At 43.3% G+C, this 24,160-nt stretch overlaps 1 protein-coding gene and 1 long non-coding RNA gene across 2 annotated transcripts in view; one reads left to right on the top strand and one right to left on the bottom strand.

Moving 5' to 3' along the window:
* Positions 1-1,460, top strand: part of LOC139746801 (uncharacterized) — a 16,628-nt gene extending 15,168 nt beyond the window's left edge. Inside the window, exon 3 of the long non-coding RNA XR_011712233.1 lies at positions 1,333-1,460. This is a non-coding gene — a long non-coding RNA (uncharacterized lncRNA). The remainder of the gene's footprint in view (positions 1-1,332) is intronic.
* LOC139746800 (uncharacterized) lies at positions 1,385-24,160 on the bottom strand. Its single transcript, XM_071658362.1, has 2 exons — positions 23,855-24,160; positions 1,385-1,801 (listed from the first exon to the last, which is right to left on the bottom strand). Exon 2 carries the CDS (start codon positions 1,799-1,801, stop codon positions 1,385-1,387), a length of 417 nt encoding a protein of 138 aa, XP_071514463.1. The 5' UTR covers positions 23,855-24,160.

The following is a 24,160-nucleotide window of genomic DNA, read 5'->3' as shown; positions in this document are numbered from 1 at the left end:
ATCCAAAACGAACAGCGGTCAAAGGATGAACGAAACAGGTGGAGGAGAAAGTCGAGCACTTGGACAGTCTATCACCAGAGTGTGGCTGGCTAGGAGGTCGTCATGACGCATCTCCACGACATTTTCTCCTGCTGGTGTGCGAAGGGGCGGCACACGGTGCCTCTGAGGGTGGAGGGAGCTAGCTAACCTAACCATTAAACAGGAGTCACTCCTCCTCAAACGCTCGTCCAACGATAGAGGAATATCGTAAACACACCATTCCATAACCCAGGATGATGGACGGCTATTAACTTACAGTAACGTTATTACGTGTGTTTTTTTTTCCTCCCTCGTTCTGGGTCGTCGTCATAATGGGACTGACAATTTTCCATAATGAGCCTAATCTAGAATGTTGTGGAGTGACCGGGACGCCACTCTCCCGGCCTGGCTGGTAGCGGGTGACAGACGACTACGTGAGGACAGAGAAGGGGACATTTTCGCCTACTGAGAGACAGTGAGGCAGGAAGCAGCTGCTCTGACTCATCCTTTTTCCCTTCGTGGCGTCTTTGTTGAGGGAGATGTGTTGGGGAAAATGTTTCATATCTGTCTGAATGTGTGACTACAATTTGTTCAAGGGGAAGGAGTTTTACACTCGTGTTGGCCACCTGTCTCCTAACCTCTTTTTATGTACCATGTCTTTACACCTTTGTGAGTATGAACACATACACATACACCTTAGTCAAAAGTCAGTTACACCTGGGTTGGGTGTAGGCCGACTGCCACACCCAGGATTCGAACTCATGCTGGTTCGAATAGAGGCTGGCCCATGCTGACTCATGGGCAGTAATGCTTACCATTACGCCACGGAAGCCCGTGTGTGTGTGTGTGTGTGTGTGTGTGTGTGTGTGTGTGTGTGTGTGTGTGTATGTTGATCATGTATCACTATCACTTTTGTCATTGCGGTTCTTTACATTTTCGTTGGTAGATTGAGGAATAGATGACTTGAGGAGTAACTGATGTATATTTCTGCTTACTTAATAGCAAATTAAATTTTACTGAATACTTCTCATATATTATCTTGTACTGTGGACACATGCTCACCTCAGCTATGTAAATTTCCCTGATTCAAAAATACATAAAGTGTCATAAATAGCTTTAGGATCATTAATATATTCTACGATTGATTCTTTAATGAGAATATAATGTGTAACTGCAAATTATACGAACCTGGATCTGGTACTATACTGAGTAAAGGGTTCAAGTAATAGTGTTTATATTATGGATGGGGTTAAGTATAGACGCAAGGGTAGTAGAGGACATTGTGACACTCAGCCATTTTAATGTAATCTACAGATCTATGACCTTCGCTACGTGTCCCCGAGGGTGAGGGATGAGGCGTTGGCAGCTAGAGGGAGGTCGCTGTGCAGTACTCCTCCTCCCCTTGGCCCGTCTCGGGTATCATGAGCAGCACCTGTGGGCAGGAACCACCAGATGACCGGTGGTCCGTGGACGGGTTCGTGGGACACGCTGCCTCCTGCTGCCTCTGACTCGAAGACCTTCTTCTGCGCTTGCTTCCGGACGGTGGCGCTGGCGAGGAGATGCAGGAGAGCGCCCTGTGGCACTCCTTCTCGCCTGATCTCTTGACGATCAAGACCAGCCCCAGCACGTAGAGTATGAGGACCACGGCCACGTACCAGAGGGCGTGCCTCTGGGCGTCTGCGTGTAACTTGACCATTTGCTCGTTGATGAGGACGCGGTGGGGCGTGGCGCTAGCGTTGCCCTGACACTCGCACCATAGTTCTGCTACAGACAGGTTCTCCATCTGTGGAACAAGAAGTGGGTGAAAAGTAATTGGCAACGTATTCTTATAACGTATATACACAACAAATCCAATATGACTGTATAAATGGCTACGTTAACAAACCAAACTTTTTGTTTCACGTAATCATGGACTGCGAGTATGTGAATGGCCCTTGTGAATCATATTGGACGATTACTGTTTCTCGAAAGGTGTAATCTTTTCCAAGGCCTCTCCCTCTGTGTTATCGCATCATAAAAAGATTATCACAGTAAAGTTAGCTTTTGCATGATCCCCTTCCCTGAGGAGACAGTTATTCCAGCCAATAATTTTCTTTTTTTATGTTAACTGAGACGGAACATGTAACTGAATGCCTGACCATCTCATTAAGACTATACAAGTACACACACACACACACACACACACATATAATTATATATATATATATATATATATATATATATATATATATATATATATATATATATATATATATATATAAAGAGAGAGAGAGAGATGATGATGATGATGATCACACCAGTCCGTGATGATAGCATGAAGGTAAAATCGCACTTCAGTAGTTCATACAATTTCATTTAACATGCAATTTTTCTATAGATGTGGCATGACATGTTTCCACCTCATCCGATGCCAGTACTTAACAAAGTTATTCAAATCCCAACATCACACTTGAGTCCCGCCGTCCAACACCAATCTGTATAGACCAACCACTGTCCGCCTTGTCTGGCAGTAACAGTTGTAAGGGAGAGTGATTAAGGGGGGTCACGTGGCGGGGGTTGACCTGGATAGCTGGGTGTGTCTTGAACAACTTTCTTTTATGTTTTCGTGTTTTGTCAATTCTCTCATAATGATTTGGTTTATGCTACGATGGGCTTTAGCGTTGCCTGGGGACAAATTAAAGTTCTTAGTATTAGCAATTAAGACAGATTCAAAGACGTTACGTGTGGCATAATCAGCAGAGGGGTATAGAATAACGGGATTTTCAAGATCTATGGGGTGATCATTTTCATGACAATGTTTAGCGATCGCATTTTTGTGGTCCTCCCTGCGTACTGCATGACGGTGCCAATGACGCATCTCCGTTACAGTTTTTCCCGTCTGAACATCAAGTTCAATATAAAAACTGAAGAATAAGTGACCTCACTAAGGTACAAAATCATATCGACACATTTGACTAAGAGAGCCGTGGACACTCTATCCGCGTTTTGATTCACTGTGTTTGTGACTGACTCCCCAGCTACGTGTGTGCACTTTCCTCACAATGAGGTAAAGTTTTACGAAGACCAGAGTACCAAGAGTTAACAAACTACTGCCATAACAATCCCCTTCTCATCAAAACTCAGTTTGAGAACTTCGAAGACTACAACGCAAGGCATCGTACAACCAGACATGTACTTCACTCATTTCTGGAACTTGCATTGCCATTCAGTATGGTCAACCATGAGATCTATAGAAGCTTAAGCACTCTATTCTTATATGGATTCATGAGATCCAGAGAAGCTTGAACACTCTATTCGTTATAAGAATCATGATATCCATAGAAGCTTAAACACTCTACTGTATTCGTACATGGAACTGAGAGAAATCTAAGTACTGTACGAGTGCTCCCTCAGCGGTTAATGGTAGTAATTCATTGAGTACCTTAGGGTCTTGTCTTAGGTCTTATGATATTTCTAGTCCTGTCCTGCTGCAGGATACCCAACCTGTCCCTGGTGCAGTGTCCCTATCCTCCCTGCTGCAGGATACCCAACCTACCTCTGGCAAGGGCTAATCCCCAGCCATCAATGGCAACCCAGGATTTACTGATCTGTCGGCGTCGCCGTGTTTTGGAGAAGCCAAAAGAATATTAATCCCTCGGAAAGTCTCCCGATCACCCCCAGCGTTCGGATAATTTACACCGAGCTTACCAGGTCAAGACGATGCATTCCCTCACCAGGTTATTCCTCTTATATTTCATATGATCCATTAGGGGTCATTTTCTTTGGCTAATGCGAGGCTGCGTCAGTGTGGGGAGAGAGAGAGAGATGGTCGTCCGTGGTTACGTCCGCGCAGTTATTTCACTCCCTTGTGATTATGGCTCCTGGAGTTGATGAATGGACGTCGTCTTTGCTCACTCAAACATTTTTTTTCTTCTCCTCCTGTGTCTTATTTGTTTTTGTTTTTGTATGTATACGATAACACTGGAGACCAAATTGGGAGGTGGAAAGATGGAGTGAAAAAGATTTTGTGTGATCGGGGCCTGAACATGCAGGAGGGTGAAAGGAGGGCAAGGAATAGAGTGAATTGGAGCGATGTGGTATACCGGGGTTGACGTGCTGTCAGTGGATTGAATCAGGGCATGTGAAGCGTCTGGGGTAAACCATGGAAAGCTGTGTAGGTATGTATATTTGCGTGTGTGGACGTATGTATATACATGTGTATGGGGGGGGGGGGTTGGGCCATTTCTTTCGTCTGTTACCTTGCGCTACCTCGCAAACGCGGGAGACAGCGACAAAGTATAATAAAAAATAAAAAAAAACGATAACACTGGAATATAAGTCTTATTCACTGCCTCCTACACGACAAGACTCTGAAAGAGGAGAAAAAGGGCAGATGAAAATAGCTGACACTGGAGATTTTTGAGTCGTAATGTGAGTTAATTTCTTAATGCTTCCTACCCTGACTCTTTAGTGAGAATGACGTAAATAAGAACTTTTAATTCAGGTACATTTTTCATCCTCATCTGGCATTGGCCGGAGATCCTTCAAGAATATGCTACGCATTATTATACGATTTATGCGACTGAGGGTGAGGTAAACTCGACGTCCAGATGGTATTTTTTCATGCTATGGCGTAGTAGCCTGATGGTGGTAGAGGGAGGTCAACTCGACGTCCAGATGGTATTTTTTCATGCTATGGCGTAGTAGCCTGATGGTGGTAGAGGGAGGTAAACTCGACGTCCAGATGGTATCTTTTCATGCTATGGCGTGGTAGCCAGATGGTGGTAGAGGGAGGTAAACTCGACGTCCAGATGGTATCTTTTCATGCTATGGCGTGGTAGCCAGATGGTGGTAGAGGGAGGTAAACTCAACATACAGCTGGTATCTTTTCATGCTAAGGCGTGGTAGCCAGATGGTGGTAGAGGGAGGTAAACTCAACGTCCAGCTGGTATCTTTTCATGCTAAGGCGTGGTAGCCAGATGGTGGTGGAGGGAGGTAAACTCAACGTCCAGCTGTTACGCTCACCAGGTAAGACATACGAGCCAGATGGTTATAGAGGGAAGTAAATTCAACCAGCTGGCACCCTCCCGAGCTGGGACACACCACCTGGATTAGTGGGAGATTAATTTAACGTCCAGATGGTAACCGTCAAAGCTAAGATACACCAACCACGTGTGACCCTCCCCATGATGAGAGAAATCAACCAGATGGTGTTCGAGATGAACTATTGTTCCAATTGTGTATTGTAGCTCTGCTTGTTTGTTGTTCGTCCTCTGGAGTTAGGGTGTTATGATGTGATTGTGAGGTCGTCCGCATATGAGAGGACCTTGAAGCTATGATTTGCTGATGGTAATGGGAGGTGGTGTAGGAAGAGACTGTAGAGGGTTGGAGATAGAACTGCTCCTTGGGGGACTCCACTGTAGAGTTTAAGTGTTTTAGAGATGAAGCCACTGTGAGTGCTACTCTGGCATGTCGACCACTTTTTTCGTCAATGTTGTGGAGGATGTTATACAGAACTCCTGTAGACCGTCATGGGATTCGATTCTGGAGAGCCGCTAGTACACACGAACAATATATTATTGTTATGCTTCGCCTGGATGGCTTTGAGAACAGAATCCCATTCCTTTATTCTCATGGACAATACTTTTTGTGAGTATATGTAGTAAAACTTCTTTACTTCTTTGTAAGTTTTCAATGAATTAGTCACATTTAATGTACATGATGTCGTTGTTTTAAATGCCATCATGTCCAAATGACATATCGAAGAGAGTCAGTCCATGAGACACTTTTGATCTCCAGTAATATCTGTCGCTGAAAAGTCTGACGTAACCCACAGAGCTTGACATTGTTACAACAGTCGTTATGCAATCATATTGGCCATGTCACCTACAGGCACACCGTCACTATTGGGACTTACGGCACCTGAGCTACGGAGGAAAGGGAGCCGTTAGCCGGCACACGAGCCACTGCAAGTGGCAGGAACATATGACTGTGCGTCGCCAACCTGCCGCGTCAGGTATTGGCCCCCCGCCGCCTTGATAAAGGAACCCTCAGGTCCTTGTTGTTGGTTGAGATCCTTTCATCATATGGCCAGTCAGTCCTCTCTCTCTCTCTCTCTCTCTCTCTCTCTCTCTCTCTCTCTCTCTCTGGGTAGTACGTGGTAGGCAGCCACCGACCAGGGAGGCGTATGACCGACGCTCCACCTACCTGGCTGTCGAGTGTTACGCTATGGGCTCCGGCAGTTGCCTCACCTATTCTGCCTCACACATAGGTGGGCCGCTGGCATTCACTCTACATGGCAGTCTACGATAAAGTAAAACTTAAGGTAAATTAAAAACAAAATTTTTGAGATTAGAATGTCATAAGAAGAAGAAAATATGAATCGGGTCTTACAATCCCTTTTGGAACGTAGCGAAAAGTTGTCAGACAAAGATATGTGACACGTCAGCGAGGATGGGATGGTTATGCAACTCTCCTGGCGAATGAAATAGAAGGAAAATTATGAGGAATGAATACAGTGCAGGATACTACAAAAGACGTCTGGAAAAATGGTTACAGAAAGTCCAACATGACCCGTCCCCTAAGGGTGACAGCTAGGCAATGTGCGTGTTGGCACACAAACATCAGGATGGTTAAACAAGCGATTTATGCGAGCGCTACGAGCTAAGTCCTGCTTCCTGGAAAAATCTCTCCCTGTATATTCACAGGCAGGTAGGCACTCTCTCTATTCTTATATATATATATATATATATATATATATATATATATATATATATATATATATATATATATATATATATATATATATATATATATATATATATATTCTTTCTCCCCTATCCCCAGGGATAATATATATATATATATATATATATATATATATATATATATATATATATATATATATATATATATATATATATATATATATATATATATATTATCCCTGGGGATAGGGGAGAAAGAATACTTCCCACGTATTCCCTACGTGTCGTAGAAGGCGACTTAAGGGGAGGGAGCGGGGGGCTGGAAATCCTCCCCTCTCGTTTTTTTTTTAATTTTCCAAAAGAAGGAACAGAGAATTGGGCCAGGTGAGGGTATTCCCTCAAGGCCCAGTCCTCTGTTCTTAACGCTACCTCGCTAATGCGGGAAATGGCGAATAGTTTGAAAGAAAAAGAAGAAAGATATATATATATATATATATTCCTCTGAGTCCACGGGAAAAATGAAACACGATAAGTTCCCAAGTGCACTTTCGTGTAATAATCACATCATCAGGGGAGAAACAAGAGAGAAATATAAGTCACTTGATATATAACGAAGAGACGTAGCTAGGACGTCATTTGGTAAACACTTGAGTCCCGCAGTCCAACACTAATCCGTACAATAAAATCATTGTTGTCCGCAATTACTGTGTCCTCATTCAATTCATCCATCACTCCTATCCGTATGAGAGTACTTATTTACATCATCCTTCATCGTGTGTCTTGCTGAATTTCATGTCATGCCCCCTGGTTGTTCTGTCTCTATATGTCTCGATGAACTGTTCACCGTCTGCGTCATCAACCTGTTTTAAAAATTGGAGGCTCAAATTTGTGAATGTGAGAGTATATGTGATTTTTTTTTTTTTTTTGCGTATTACGAGGAGAGTGTATAATTCCCTATTGGTGATTACCAATTCGTACTGTACAGGGGAGGTACTGTTACACTTGTGGAGGCCACCCATCTCTTAAATATTGTCTGCTATCACACAAATTCTTAAATCTATGTATGGCGTCTGCATCAACCATGTCCCCAGTCATTCCATTCATTGTCAAGACTGTTAGCCATACAGGGAGTCTAACAGAGTAAATACCATGGTTGATAGTTATGATTGGCTGAATATTGAGTGATGGGTCGTTACATGATTAACATACAGTAAGATAGTAAACACATCACATAGATTCAGAGAAAACTGAGCTGTTTACTGTCTATTGTCTACTGTTTACTATCACTTGTTCATGGATTGTTTACGACGTTTACAACAGTAGGTACAGGACTGTTCATATGTCCGTCTGTACGAGCTCTGATTGCTACCAGGTGATTGTGAGGACGGACGTTGCTCCAGTGAGGGTGGGGCGTCTTGTGGGTTGGGGGTCTCGGTGTCTTGGGGGAGGGAGGGTCTGCAGTTTACTACCGAGCTGCCGTGTGAGCTGACGGTGTTGGTCGCTGAGGGTGGACAGGGCTTCTTGGTGTAAGACGAGCCCAGGATAAATCCTACAGGGTCCTTCCTCTCCTCATTTTCTCCAGCTGGTCTCTCTGTGTAGGTCTGAGGGAGGAGGACCAGGTGAGTTTAGGTGTGTGTGTGTGTGTGTGTGTGTGTGTAACCATTGTATTTTCACGACCATGTTTATCATCAACCGTCGATGTCACTCGTCTGCTATCAAAAATTTAGTTTTCTAGCTTGTGGTCTGATTGAACGTCTGGCAGTGCGGATACGAACTTCTCGACGGGCAGCGGGGGCGCCACCGGACTCCTGCTGCCAATTCAAGCCGTTCAGAGTGTCGTACGACACACGTAGTGACCCCCCGCCCCTCACTCATCACTTGCACTAACCTATGATTCCATTCCGCTTATCCACAAGTATGAAAAAGAAGACCAAATCTTTCTTCATCGAACACCACCACCACAACAACAGCAACAAAAACAACTGTTTAAACACGTATTCCGTCTCAAAATCATGTTCCGATTTGGACTTTCGTCTCTCTTACCAGCTTCTGTCAGCTGCACATTTCTCCCCGCCTCTCTCTCTCTCTCTCTCTCTCTCTCTCTCTCTCTCTCTCTCTCTCTCTCTCTCTCTCTCTCTCTCTTCCATGTGTTTGTACTTCATCACAATACAAGGGGGGAGGAACGTGGGACTCACTTAATGGAAATCCCCTTTACCGTGGCTGCCGGTGAGCAGGGCCGGGGCTCACTCGCTCGCCCTCTCCCGTGTTGGGAAAAGATAACGTTAAACACACTTGAGGAAGGGGAGCTCTTGCCCCACATAGGGCCGGCCTCTTCCCTAGGACTGGGGCAGCTCCCTAAGTTTGCCGTAGCTGCTCTTCTGTCGCTTTATGATGAACTGTTGATATAGCCAGCGAAACACACTCACACACACACACACACACACACACACACACACACACACACACACACACACACACACACATCTGGTTTAGGCTGGGTTTTGTGTGTATATACATATACATGCACTGGAGTGAAGACATGGTAAAATATATATATATATATATATATATATATATATATATATATATATATATATATATATATATATATATATATATATATATAACACGAGTGCAAAACATTCTCACCGTAACACACGAATAGTGATCACACACACACACACACACACATTAAAAAAGGAGGAATTCTGAGGACATACAAAATACAGTGTCCAGGTTACATATGAGTTGTACTACATTTTGATGAGTGGTCAGAGGTGACCGGTGTGTGTGTGTTTATAAACCTTTATCATGAGGTGAGAAACTTTGACCATCACGTTTCTCTCTCTCTCTCTCTCTCTCTCTCTCTCTCTCTCTCTCTCTCTCTCTCTCTCTCTCTCTCTCTCTCTCCCTCAGCACCAGAGTGGGTACTCTCACTCCGTGTTTCCCACCCTCTCAAAGAAGGCTCCCATCACCCTGTTTCATTCCACTCACTTTATATATCGCCTTAAACATGAAATCGTCGTTTTAGAATAATATATATATATATATATATATATATATATATATATATATATATATATATATATATATATATATATATATTTTTATCTATTCATTTTGCTTTGTCGCTGTCTCCCACGTTTGCGAGGTAGCGCAAGGAAACAGACGAAAGAAATGGCCCATCCCACCCCCATACACAATGTATATACATACACGTCCACACATGCAAATATACATACCTATACATCTCAATGTACACATATATATACACACACAGACACATACATATATACCCATGCACACAATTCACACTCTCTGCCTTTATTCATTCCCATCGCCACCTCGCCATATATATATATATATATATATATATATATATATATATATATATATATATATATATATATATATATATACATAAACACTTTTGAGGAATAAATGTTACGTTTATAACATATAGCTCAAGCAGAAATATTTTTGAAATTACGAAATAGATTTTACATAAACACTTTTGACGAATGAATATAACGTTTATGGCATTATTCATCAAGTTGATTATGATGAATAATACGTTTTCTAATGTTCCTTTCCTAATAAACTTGTTCATTTTAATTCATTTTGCCACTGGAACTTAGTCAAGCCTAACAACACCATACTTTATCTTAACAGTCTCCACACAGCACCAGCCAATGAGGCAGCAGTGTGAGCCGAGCATTAGCCTATGATAATGATAATAATGATAATAGCCATGATAGTGATGATGATAATGTTGATAATAATGATAATGATACTAATGATAATAACAATAATGATAATGGTAATGATAATCGTAATAATGATATTAGTCGTAATAATGATATAGTGATAATGATAATGATAGTAATGATGATAATGATGATAACAATAATAATAATAGTAATAATGATAATCGTAATAATGATATAGTCGTAATAATGATAATGATAGTAATAATGATGATAATGATGATAACTATAATAATAATAGTAATAATGATAATCGTAATAATGATATTAGTCGTCATAATGATATAGTAATAATGATAATGATAGTAATAATTTTGAGAATCATAATGACACTAATGATTTCGTTCCTGAGCTCAGTATTGAGAAGGGTGGGCGTAATGTAACCAAACGAACACGTTCATAATTAAGCTCTGTTGATCCCTCAGAGCGCCTCGCCCAGGTGCGTGCCGCGCCCCCTTACCCCCATGCACCTCGACCTCTGACATACTGCAAAATTGGATTCGTTACTCGTAATTAGAAACTCCAAGTAAGTCAGGCATGGTTATCAAAACCACCACCTTGATGAACGCCATTTCAGTAATACTAGGGAAGGATGGGTTCATTTTAAATGTTATGGTTACATGGGGTTTGAGTTAAGCCTGTGTCGATCCTTTACTTCCCATTCATCTATTCGGGGTATTGCTGTATAAAGATAATTCCCTGTGATCCGATCAAAGTGTTAGTATATTGCTATGTGGGATTCCTATATGTGGTTGCTATTAAGTATATTGCTCTATGTGATTGCTATGTACAATGCTGGGAATGGGTTTTTCACTCGTTACCCCGTGTCATATTAATATGAAGGTGAAATCGTATTTCAGTAAGAGTTCTTATAATTATATCTAACATGTAATTTTTCTATACATGTGGCACGACAGGTTTCATGGAGACAATCCACCTCATCAGGTGCCAGTACTTAACAAAGTTGTTTAAATCCCAACATCACACTTGAGTCCCGCCGTCCAACACCAATCTGTACAGACCAACCACTGTCCGCTTTGTCTGGCAGTAACCGTTGTAAGGGAGAGTGATTAAGGGGGGCTCACGTGGCGGGGGTTGACCTGGGTAGCTGGGTGTGTCTTGAACAACTTTTTTAATGATTCCGTGTTTTGTCAATTCTCTCATAATGATTTGGTTAATACTAGGATGGGCTTTAAAATTGCCTGGGGACAAATTAAAGTTCTTAGTATTATCAGTTAAGACAGATTCAATGACGTTGCGTGTGGCATAATCAGCAGAGGGGTATAGCATAACGGGATTTTCAAGATCTATGGGATGATCATTTTCATGATAATGTTTAGCGATCGCATTTTTGTGGTCATCCCTGCGTACTGCATGACGGTGCCAATAACACCTCTCCGTTACAGTTTTACCTGTCTGTCCTATGTGAGTATATTTACATGCCTTGCATTTGACGGCGTAAACTCTCCCAATTGTTGCATGATTCTGCCTACTATTTACTAAAGTCTTACTGATGGTGTTATTGTACTGGAAACAGATATTACAAGCATTTCTTTAATATGTCTTAGATCAGCTAAGTTGGGAGAATAGGGTAACGCTAGACATTTAGACATACTTATTTGTCACATTTTGTTACAAGAAGCATAAAATGTCTTCTTAGCTTTCCAGTAAGCTTTGTTCACAAACAATTGGGATAATATAACTGCCTAAAGATGCGTCTTATATGACTTCATTCGTCTATCAGGCCTATGGGATCACATATCCGTAGTGCTCTTAAAGATATAGACATAACTACAGACATTTTGATAAAAGAATCAGCACTGGTAGGCTTCCTGTAGATTTTTAAAGGACAAAGGATCAGATTCTTTATTTATCAGCACATCAAGAAAGGGCAGTTTGCCTTCTTTTTCCCGTCGCATCTTGAATTTGATGATGTGATGTATTTTTGTGTAGTCGTTAGCTTCTCAAGGCTGCCCTGTTGTGATGTGTGTTCATGAAGCGCGTAGCAACACGAGGATGAGCCTTTGGTGATGTTTGTATGGTCGTTAGCAAGACAAGGGTGTCTGTCTCTGCTGTTGCTAGCAACTCTGGGATCCTCTGTTGTGATGTCCTGTCTGTGAGGCCGTCGGCAACTCAAAGGTGTTCTAAATCGAGAGTTTGTTTCGTTACTTACACCTCTCATCTCTGGAACTTGTTACCTTCTAAATTTTTTTCCAAACAAGTATGACTTGACCCTATCACCATCCCCTTCCCCGGAGGGTGAACAACTTCCAGCAATAAGGGAACAGCATTGACTAATGATTACTGGATCTAAAATATTTCGAGACGAGGGGAAGGAATTACCTCGCTGCCATGTGTTGCCAAACTTTTTAATCGACCTAAAAGCTGCCTCAAAGATTATAAACATTAGAGGCCATCTTTTTTTTTTTTTCCCCTGTCTAACTGTTATCTTATACAATTTGCTACCGAAACTTGTGAGATAAATTGTCTCGATATGACGTTGGTTTAAATTGGAGTTTGTTTTTCAGCGTTCCTCAAGATTTTTATGATTGAGAACATTATATAGAAAAAAAATTCGAACCTGCGACGGATATATATATATATATATATATATATATATATATATATATATATATATATATATATATATATATATATTATATATACATTTCTGAATAGGATGATAGAATAACTACGAAAGCTCAAAGGATATGAATGTATATTGTTGTGTTTAATGGTTATCGAGAACCAGAGATCATTAAGGAGCTGGAGGTGGTGGGTGGGGGTTGGCTTTGGGCTGGAGTCATGGAAAGAATAATCCAATCTTTATGAAATTTTCATTGGTTAATGATCTATAACACTAATGATGCGCTCTCCTGTTGTCATCTCGATCACTGCAATATTATAACATAGTTTCCTTAATATTCTTTTCTGAAAACTGTGCGTCTTCACTTTATACGTAATAAACGAAATCCTGTACGAACGAACATTTCTTGTTACTACCCATTAGTTTTTCATTTCTTTTTTTTACGTTGTATTCAGTTTAATCTTTCATGTGTTTTCTTTCCCTTTACCACATTCAGCCACCATATTCAGAGTCGATAACGATAGAAGAAAAATCGACTCGAATCGTGTAGAAAGTAACGGAAATTGGTATGAGTTTAGATTGAGAATCGGTTACGGTCCGTTCAAACACAATATTCCGGTCAGAAATATCCGAATCATATTCTAAATATATTCCAAAATTCGTGAGGACGGAGATGTAACTCTACCACTTCCCACAATTCTTATATTTCTCTACTTCGGGATATTGACTTTAGTCTACCTGTAAACTTGATTGCATTTCATTCTCGTCTTTTCAAACCCAGGAGCAAATCTGATTTTATTTTTCCCCTCTTTTTCTTCTTTTTGTGGACGGTGGCAACTGATTGCATTTACGCCGGAGACTGATTAACTTCAACATGTGCCGTGGCAGCTGCTGCAGGAGGGCTGGTGCAGCTGCTGCAGAAGGTCTGGTGCAGCTTCTCTAGGAGGGCTGGTGCAGCTGCTGCAGGAGGGCTGGTGCAGCTGCTGCAGAAGGGCTGGTGCAGCTCCTGCAGAAGGGCTGGTGCAGCTGCTGCAGAAGGGCTGGTGCAGCTGCTGCAGGAGGGCTGGTGCAACTGCTGCAAGAAGGTTGGTGCAGCTGCAGCAAGAGTGCTGTTGCAGCTGCTGCAGGAGGGCTGGTGCAGCTGCTGCAGGAGGGCTGGTGCAGCTGCTGCAGAAGGGCTGGTGCAGCTGCTCTAGGAGGACTGGTGCAGCTGTTGCAGGAGGGCCGGTGCAGCTGTTGCAGGAGGGCCGGTGCAGCTGTTCTAGGAGGGCTGGTGCAGCTGTTGCAGGAGGGCCGGTGCAGCTGCTGCAGGAGGGTTGATGCAGCTGGTCAAGCCAGGGTGTTGGGAGGGAAAGAAACACATGGTTAAAGCTGATGGTGATGTGTTACCCTTTTGGAAAACCCCAGTGAGAGAGAGGACAAATGAGTGATTGCCGTAATGATGGAAGAAGGGAGACATGCTGGAAATTGTGAAGATTATAGGAAGGCCATAACGGGGGGAGCTAATGTTGAAGGAGAGGCTAATGTATCACTAGGAAGGGTACAGTGTACTTAAAAATGAGGTTGGGTGTGTGTGTGTGTAGCGATATGCCGTTAAAGAATGCTGAACGCTTGCGATTTTTGGATGTCATCTTCAACTCCTTATTTTCGCGGGCTTCTGTGGTGTAGAGGTTAGCGTTACTGGCTATCTGAAGCCCCCTCTTCTTGACGCAAGGAATGGGGCTGACAGAATCTGAGAGACAGAACAGAAGTCATTGTATCACAAACATCAACATGTGATATAGTTCGATATACAGTTATAATGGAAGTTACAGAAATTTAATTTCAAGTTGTTTTGAACAATGTTCCCATTCAGTTAAAGGACTTTACGCGTCAACTCTCTCGCTTTCTGTCGTTTTTCAATGGCACGTATCGCTCCGACGAAACGATCCGTTTTCGCCTGATTGGCTTACGCCAGTTTCCTTGGTCAAATCAAGATCAATACACCATTTTGAGGATACTCATACAAAATAAAAAGTAAAGCCGTGTAGATCAACTAGATTTAAGTATGGTGTATTTAACATTCTTTTTTTTTAGATAGTGATTAATTCCCCCTTTCTTTAAGTAATTTTCATATTCTTATAAACGTGATTTGTTTGATTTCCTTAGCAGCGCCTGGGTCTTGGCCGAGAACCTCGGGTATTTTCAGTGACGATTGACGACAGTGAGTGGCGTCACCACCGTCGTTGTATCACATCGTAATGGACCTCACCCAGCCTGGCTCAATGTTTTATTGTTCCACAGTCCTTTACACTCGACTCTTTCTCACGACCTAAAAACCAGGAGCACACCCAGGTACGTTTTTTTGGAGGGATCTTTTGTCTTTTTTTTTTTGACGCAGTTCAACAAACGTGATATACTGGCAGTCTAGCGGCAGCTTAAAGCTGGGTCAGTCACTCAGAGCCATCTTTTTCGTGTACAGTTGACGAACCCTGGAAGACTGGCGCGCTGGTTCTGTTTGCGTGTGTGATTGGGCGTGCTCAACACAATGTCTGTCCTGAGGAAAACTGATGTAAGAAAATAATGTGAGAAGTGCTAGAGTAATGCAGCTGTTGCCTTCCAGTCAGAGGTAGGTTGGTAGATATCACTGTTGTTATTAATACTCTTGGTAGAAGAGGTAGTGTTAGTAGACGTAGTGTAATGTAGACATAATCATGATCCCTTTACGTAGGGTTCCATACATATTCAAAGGCGCAGTCCCTACACCCTCGGAGCAGGGAAATGATGGATTCCTCTTGAGCGAGGAGGCACTCAGCAGTATTGGATTCCCCCCCTCCGTCCATTAATGATGACACAGCCTTGTCAAAGTTGACCTATCATTCGCGGTGCAACCGCCCGCCTGCAGGCAGAGTGTGCATTAGCCTCGATAGACTAGAATATATGTTGATTTGGAGATCTTGTACTGTGCACCCGTGCCCATCCTGTGAGCGGTGTCGCGAAAGAGGACAGTGGACAAAATAGTCCACAAACAGGTCAACATTGTTTGATCTATGTGAATAACATGGTAATGTCTATAATAAAGTTAAGATGACGACTGCTACTGGCGGGGAGACGTGTTATGAAGGTGGGGAAGCGAGGATCAGAGATCTGCTAGGGAGCGAGGAAAGGGAAGTCTTCTTCTCCCTTGGGGCGTTTGTCACAGTCGTGGACCAGTTTCTCCCACATGACCCCGTGATCCACACACCATCTGACAGTACTAGATATCTGGTGACTATATATATATTGAGAACCTTTTGAAAGTAACAGCTCAATAGATAGTCTCAAAAAAGAAAAAAATGTCATCAGTTAGCGACATTCGACAGAGATGAAGTTATCTGTCAAAAGTATCTTCGACAAGCGACATTCGATGGTGGTCAAGTTATCGTATCGTGTAAAAGATGTATTTTAATCTGAGATGAGTATGGCCTTGTCTCTGGAGTAAGATACTTATGAGAGGTTCATTGAGGACAAAAAAAGAGTTTATATTTTTGTGGGTCGTTTTGTTTCGTATGGAACCCAAATATAGATTCACAGTTTATGTACCACGATCGTCAGTTGGTTTACGACATACGTACGATAATTAGTTAGATGATCATGACGTATTCATTTATTGTATCATTGTTTGAGACGAGTGGAGACAAGCCTTTATCAACACAAAGAACTTCTGCTTTCAGAGTAAGGGTTTACCCGTGAAATGCCATTTTTCAGACGTATCTTTAGATGGGCGATTAAAACCTAAGTTCTCTGAAACTTCGATTCTCTCATAGACTCTTTGTTTAAGGCGACATAACAATATAATCTCCGTATGATGTATATTTCGGTGTATGGCGTGAATTCTACTGGGACGAATGAACTTCATCTGTTTACGGATTATCGAATCCAGCACCATATACACGATGGTGATGATACAGTCAGATCATAAATAACTTTACCCTCGGGTGCGATGGATTTCGCATTGAACACAACGTCTCCCGTCGTCAGTATAGGGTTGGTAAGCGTGATTGCGACGTCACTGTGGTATGACAAGTGGCATGAAGAGCGTGTCGTTAGCGACGCCACCAAATGAGGGAAAGCAGGCCTACCAATTTGCAACCCAGACGCGAGCGATTGTTCACAAATGTTCGCCAGTTTGTCATACTGTTCGGCACGGCGAGGGTACAAATTAACTTATGATCTAACATTACATCGTCAACCCCCACTGGCGTGGCCTCGATCTCGTCCCCGCTTCACCCTCCGTCACTCTGATGATGACGTCGAGAGAGGCAAAATTCCACAAGGGGCGGCGTGCGAGACACCAACTCATTACAGTGTTTTAAAAGTTGTAATTGCGCTGTCAGGGAGAGATCTGTGAATACTTGAAGCTTGTTAGCGGCAAGCTGCGTCGCCAGCTTAAGCAGATTAACGCAAGCTTTCTTTCCTTTAATTGGTATAAGATGGGAAGTTCTTCTTCTTTTTCCATGGCTCTTTGTCGAGTGTCTGACGATGGTAATGTACCCCTGGCTATGGCTGAGCCTCCTCATATTAACAACACTTGTATCAACGCACGACAGAACTAGTCACACTTCAGTGGAGGTGTTGTGTAAAACTCGCTGGTCTTATGTCTTTTGGTCATACTCTTGGTCCTCTAGCATAACCCTCATGCCCGTAACATACTCTTGAGTTCGTGTCGTAAATTCAGGGTTCTGAAGTATGCCCCCAGGTCATATACCACGGGACTCCAAGGCTAGAAACATCGTATAGGATTTAAGGATATGTGTGGTATGGCTGGGTATGTTGAGATCTAGTGGCATTGCATGTAGTTACAGTAGCTTGTCCAAGGTCTAGTAACATACTCTACATCCAGTAACACTCCTCAGTAACATAACAGAGGGGCGTGTAACTTAACCCTATACGTCACATCCAGTAGCAAGCCTCAAGTCCTATTGTATGCGTCAGGTCCAGGAACAGTTCCCAAGTCCAGTAACATAACCCAGTGTTCCGTAACATGGCCAGCTCCCTATGAGATGCCCTGGTCCTATGGATCTACCCAAATTCCAAGGGCTCACCCGAACTCCCGTCTCACGCAGAGCAACACTGGAAGACGCCCCTCATTTTTGAGGAAGCTAGAAGAGACCTTGATACCCATTTTTTTTCTACTTTAATGAGTCGAGTAATTGGTTTCGAACCTCATATCACAGGCCACACTATAGTGAGGGAGGTAAGAGGTCTGCACCCCAGGCCACACTATAGTGAGGGAGGTGAGAGGTCTGCACCCCAGGCCACACTATAGTGAGGGAGGTGAGAGGTCTGCACCCCAGGCCACACTATAGTGAGGGGGGTGAGAGGTCTACTCCCCAGGCCACACTATAGTGAGGGAGGTAAGAGGTCTGCTCCCCAGGCCACACTATAGTGAGGGAGGTATGAGGTCTGCACCCCAGGCCACACTATAGTAAGGGAGGTAAGAGATCTATTCCCCAGGACACACTATAGTGAGGGAGGTAAGAGGTCTGCACCCCAGGCCACACTATAGTGAGGGAGGTATGAGGTCTGCTCCCCAGGCCACACTATAGTGAGGGAGGTATGAGGTCTGCTCCCCAGGCCACACTATAGTGAGGGAGGTAAGAGCCCAGGCCACACTATAGTGAGGGAGGTAAGAGCCTAGGCCTGGCACCTGCCGACCCAGGGAGGTCGTATATCGCTATATCCCCGACACTTGTGGCCACAGGGGAGCTCTGTCCTTGTGCCTGGCGAAGTAAGGTGAGGTGATGGCCCCCAGACACACACACACACACACACACACACACGAGGCTGGTCAATGAATGTGCACCTGGCTTATGCTTGGATGTGTGTGTGTGTGTATACAAGCAAAGACACGGTAGTACATACAGGCAACATGAGCGTAAGGAACTCTCTCTCTCTCTCTCTCTCTCTCTCTCTCTCTCTCTCTCTCTCTCTCTCTCTCTCTCTCTCTCTCTCTCTCTCTCTCTCTCTCTCTCCTAGTAACGCACAGATCACAACCACACACACACACACTCCCTGACGGTATGTCCCGTGGGTGGAAACGCTGAATGGATACTGGGCCTGGAAGATTTACGGCCGGGTCGTCAAGCAGTCAGACGCGAAACTTGGTTTGCATTGTTGAGGTGTTGTATGATTCATGCCGGGCAACAGTTCACCCGTCGAGGTGCTCTGTTATATTCCGTCTCTCTCTCTCTCTCTCTCTCTCTCTCTCTCTCTCTCTCTCTCTCTCTCTCTCTCTCTCTCTCTCTCTCTCTCTCTCTCTCTCTCTCTCTCTCTCTCCTCTAGCCGTTTCCCTTCACCCTATTCTCTTTTGCCACTCTCTTCACTCCTTCCTCTTTTGCCCCTCCCTTCACACTTCCTCTCTTGCCTCTCCTCTCTTGCCTCATTCACCTCCCTCTTCTTGGCCTTATTCAAACATCCAGATAATGTTATCTTTCTCTCATCTCATAACTTTCTATTGCTTTGACCCTTCCACATTCCCCTTCCTCTTATCTTTCTTATTATCTCTCTTTCCCCTCTCTTCCTCCCCTTCTGAGCTGCTCAGCCGTCAGCCTTACCCTCTACAGTCACCTTGTCTATTCTTCCTCCTTCTTCTTCCTTCTTCTGCTTCTTCTTCTTCGTCTTCTTCTTCTTCTGCTTCTTCTTCTTCGTCTTCATCTTCTTCTTCTCCTTCTTCTGCTTCTTCTTCTTCTTCTTCATCGTCTTCTTCTTCGTCTTCTTCATCGTCTTCTTCTTCGTCTTCTTCTTCGTCTTCTTCTTTGTCTTCTTCTTCGTCTTCTTCTTCGTCTTCTTCGTCTTCTTCTTCTTCTTCTTCTTCGTCTTCTTCTTCGTCTTCTTCGTCTTCTTCTTCTTCTCCTTATTCTCATCGGTTTTGTTTGGTAGTCTGATTCTAATGGCCAGGGTATACCACCCTAGCATTATCAAATGACTCTATATCATTATTTAAGTATTAGTTGAAGTGACGTCTGTGTCAGCCTTCGCTCTGGACTGCGTGTATGACTGAGGCATCACTCAGACTTACAGACGAGCAGAGACAATCAGTCGTAATTGTTACTAAATCAAACTATTGGCAAAAAAAAACATTTTCTTTTTTTTTGCTCCACTTAGCAACAGCAGTTACGTAAAAGCTTCAGCTGTAGTCTTCATTCTGTAAAACAGACTGCCTATCTGTCATGTAGCTTCAAACAGAAAGATATCTGAACCTTTTACGTATGTCCTTTAAGTGTTTGCAGTGCCATCAGCAGTGATGTATTGAGCGAGAGAGAGAGAGAGAGAGAGAGAGAGAGAGAGAGAGAGATGATTGACAGAATTAGGGTTAGAGAAAGAGAAAGGAACGGAGAAAGTAAGATGATAGAATAGTAGACAAAATTCGGATGCGAGAAAGTTGAAGAGAGAAATAGAGAAAGGGAGATCATACACAAGCGAAAGAATGAACGAGAAATATATCTTGAGCTCCGAAGTTCTGTCATCCAGATTTGATGAAGTAGTTATTAACTGAGGAGACTGATTAGCTTTTTAACACAACAGACCAACCCTCCAGGCGATGTAGACGATTCATTACCTACTCGATCAAACCACCTCACTCCACATATTGTCTTCATCTCCAACACATCCACCCTCCTCCGCACAACCCACTCCTCGCAACCATTTAACCTTATTGGAGCCATTATTCCTTCAAACATACTCACTTTTACTCTCCGAGATAACGTTCTCTCCACACATTCTTCATCGCTCCCAGAACCTTCGGACACCAGGCTTTTGGAATTTCTCTCCAGAGTCACCACTACAGCCGTGTCATAAGCAAACAGCGATTGACTCATCATCTCCCAGGCGCCTCCCTTCCCCAAGCATACTTTAGACTCGGCCCGCCCTCCAAAGACCGTCACATTTACCTCATCGTTCGCCTATGAAGAGATTAAACCGCCATGGTGACACCACCTACAATTAAGTATATAAACCATGAACTAAGTGCGGAACACCTGCACGTCCTATAGAACACGTTCATAACGCATCGTATGAGACTCGAACACGGGAACCTCTGTGGGGTACTCAGCTAACCAGAAAGCCACTGAGCCTAGAAAAAAAAAAAAAAAAACGGAATCTATTTGAATTAACCGAGTATTTTCACGTCCTGAAAAGCATCTCAGGTCTCCATGATCTAGATGAAAGGAATCAGCAAAGAGCCCAGGCTTGTCATCTAACCCACACAAACACGTGGAACGAGAGAGAGGTCGTTAATGTGGCAAACGGTGTGGCTTTCGTCACTAAGGGGGATGGATGGTGGTGAGGTAAGGCGACGGCGGACGACCATGGGAGTTGATTACATCCGACACCACCACACACTAGTGCCTGGAGAAATTGCTTCATTATAGACCAATATGTCACTGAAAGGACGAGAGAGGGAGAGAGAGAAAGAGAGAGGGAGAGAGGGAGGGAGGGAGACGTCCAATATGTCCAGGTCTCACGTACACAGGGCTCTGTTATTACCGGGAATTGTCAACACTCATCATCAGACACGGAATTACATCCAAACTTCGATCGAGGATATGAGCTCCCACAGGCGCTCTATGGCTCGCTAGGGAGAAGGTGACGTAGTACGCGAGGAACTTATTATTTTCTCTCTCTCGTGTGTTGCGTCATTCCGTGCCTCTTTGTGAGGCCATATCCTTTCACTTGCCTTATATATATATATATAAGTTGAGAGATGTGAATAAGAGCAAGGTTATTAGGTTAGGTGGGATATAAGATGGAATGGAGAAAATTTAAAGGAAGTGAAGTGTTTTAGATATCTGGGAGTGGACCTGGCAGCGAATGGAACCATGGAAGCTGAAGTGCGTCATAGGGTGGGTGAGGGGGCGAAGGCTTTAAGCACATTGGGAATGTGTGGAAAGAGAAATCACTGTCTCGGGGATAAAGATGGGTTTTGATGGTATAGTAGTCCCAACGGTGTTGTCTGGATGTAAGGCGTGGGCCTTAGATGAAAACTGTTCATAACTGGTTAGACATACTGGGAAAGAAATGTTTAAGAACACTGTGTGGTATGAGGAAGGTTTGTGTTAAAAGAAACGGCAGGGCATGAGAGGTGTGTGGTAGTAAGAGGAAAATGTATAAGCGAGCTGAAGATGGTATCCTGAAATGTTTGGAACATGTGGGGAGGATGAGTGAAGAGAGGGTGACTGAGGAGGAGGAAACGAGGAAAATGGAAAAACAGAGGAAGAGGTAGAAGAATGAGTGTAAGTAACTTTGAGTGTCTGAGGCTTGAACGCGCTGGAGGGTGTGAAGGGAGCATGCGACAGAATGAATTGGAGTGATGTGGTATACAAGGGGCGACGTGCTGTCAGTGGGTTGAAGTAAGACGTAAGAAGCGGTCGGGAAAAACCACAGAAAGGTCTGTAAGGTCTGGTTGTGGATAGGCGGAGCTGTGGTTTTGGTCCATAATGCATTATTCAGAATTTTAAGGAAACTGATCGTGTGTGGCATCCATCAATCTCTCCTTTTCGATTATTTTTTTGGATGATTTTCGTGGTCAGGTTTGACATGCACTGCTCACGAACGTTCAGGCTGTTGAGATAGATAGTAATGTACACAACGTCCACTAGCCTTCCAGACTTTACTGGCGTAGATGACGTCTTTTATCATCCTTTACTGATGATGTGTTTGATAAGGATTTCCCGTACATTAACACAAGACACAGCCAGAGCTCAAGACTGCTTATATCTTTAACCTTCACATTGTTTCTTTATGAGTTCCTTGGTCAATACCATTACAGTGGGCTTTGTTTGCCGGCTTCGTTCGTTCTTTTATCATTGCCTTACGTTTGATATCAACCAATTGTAACTCTAGGCAACGTATTATAGGTCTATATCGTTCACAGCTGGTAAACTCAGGATCTGTCTCGAGATATCACAGTTATAATCAAAGGAGTTTTTTTTTCCACTTGTCAATGAGACTGGGATGATTATGATCACAGACGAACATGTAAACAAGGTCAGGATATATATATATCCCCGTGGACTCATAGGAATATATATATATATATATATATATATATATATATATATATATATATATATATATATATATATATATATATATATATATATATCCCTGGGGATAGGGGAGAAAGAATACTTCCCACGTATTCCCTGCGTGTCGTAGAAGGCGACTAAAAGGGAAGGGAGCGGGGGGCTGGAAATCCTCCCCTCTCATTTTTTTTTTTTCCAAAAGAAGGAACAGAGAAGGGGGTCAGGTGAGGATACTCCCTCAAAGGCCCAGTCCTCTGTTCTTAACGCTACCTCGCTATCGCGGGAAATGGCGAATAGTATGAAAATATATATATATATATATATATATATATATATATATATATATATATATATATATATATATATATATAACTTCAGTTCTAAGAAACGTTTGTGCTTTGTCTATATTGCCTTCGCGAAGTCGAGGTTTTCATTGATCAGACCATGTTGTTGATGTATGAGAGCGAGGTAGTGTGATCTATTTTTTACACGGTTTAAAGCAATGCTGAATGTAGGTATGATGAGTGTGGTGACTGTTGATGTCATGTTCCTCCTTAGGCGACATTGGCCAGAGCTGAGGGCTATGGTGATGAATGGGGATGCTTCATACCGTACACTGTAAATGCACCCTCTCAGGTCACACCTAACAAACGTCTCTCGACGCCACGTAAGCAACACCCGGTATAACAAGAGTAGCCACTCCGGACCTCCTCCGGTCGTGGGATGATGTCGAACCACGTACAACACACTTACCTGTAGATTCAGGAATCCTAGACTACGTCGAACCAGACAAGCAGGTGGCAGATGACCGCGCGCCGACCGCGACCAGATCCGAGGAGCGTGGGTAGAAAGTACGCTAAGAACTGTCGAACAGATGAGGAACTTCAGCGTGTAATTGGTCGTGGTCGTTACGTGGTAACTATGTATGATGATCTGGAGGCACCTTCAGGGTGGCTGGTGCTTGATCTCGGCCTCTCGCTGTAGGTAGGAGGCAGGGGTGTGTAGGTGTGTGTGTATATATGTGTGTGTGTGTGTGTATCCACGCGGGCGACCGTGAGA

Source organism: Panulirus ornatus, chromosome 66 (assembly GCF_036320965.1).
Source record: "Panulirus ornatus isolate Po-2019 chromosome 66, ASM3632096v1, whole genome shotgun sequence".
Classification (NCBI taxonomy): Eukaryota; Metazoa; Arthropoda; class Malacostraca; order Decapoda; family Palinuridae; genus Panulirus; species Panulirus ornatus.
The sequence above is the reverse complement of the archived record's forward strand: the minus strand, read 5'-3'. Positions and strand labels throughout refer to the sequence as shown.

What these genes read in the sequence shown, in the direction of transcription:
- LOC139746800 (XM_071658362.1), bottom strand. Translation starts at nt 1,801, where the DNA reads ATGGAGAACCTGTCTGTAGCAGAACTATGGTGCGAGTGTCAGGGCAAC.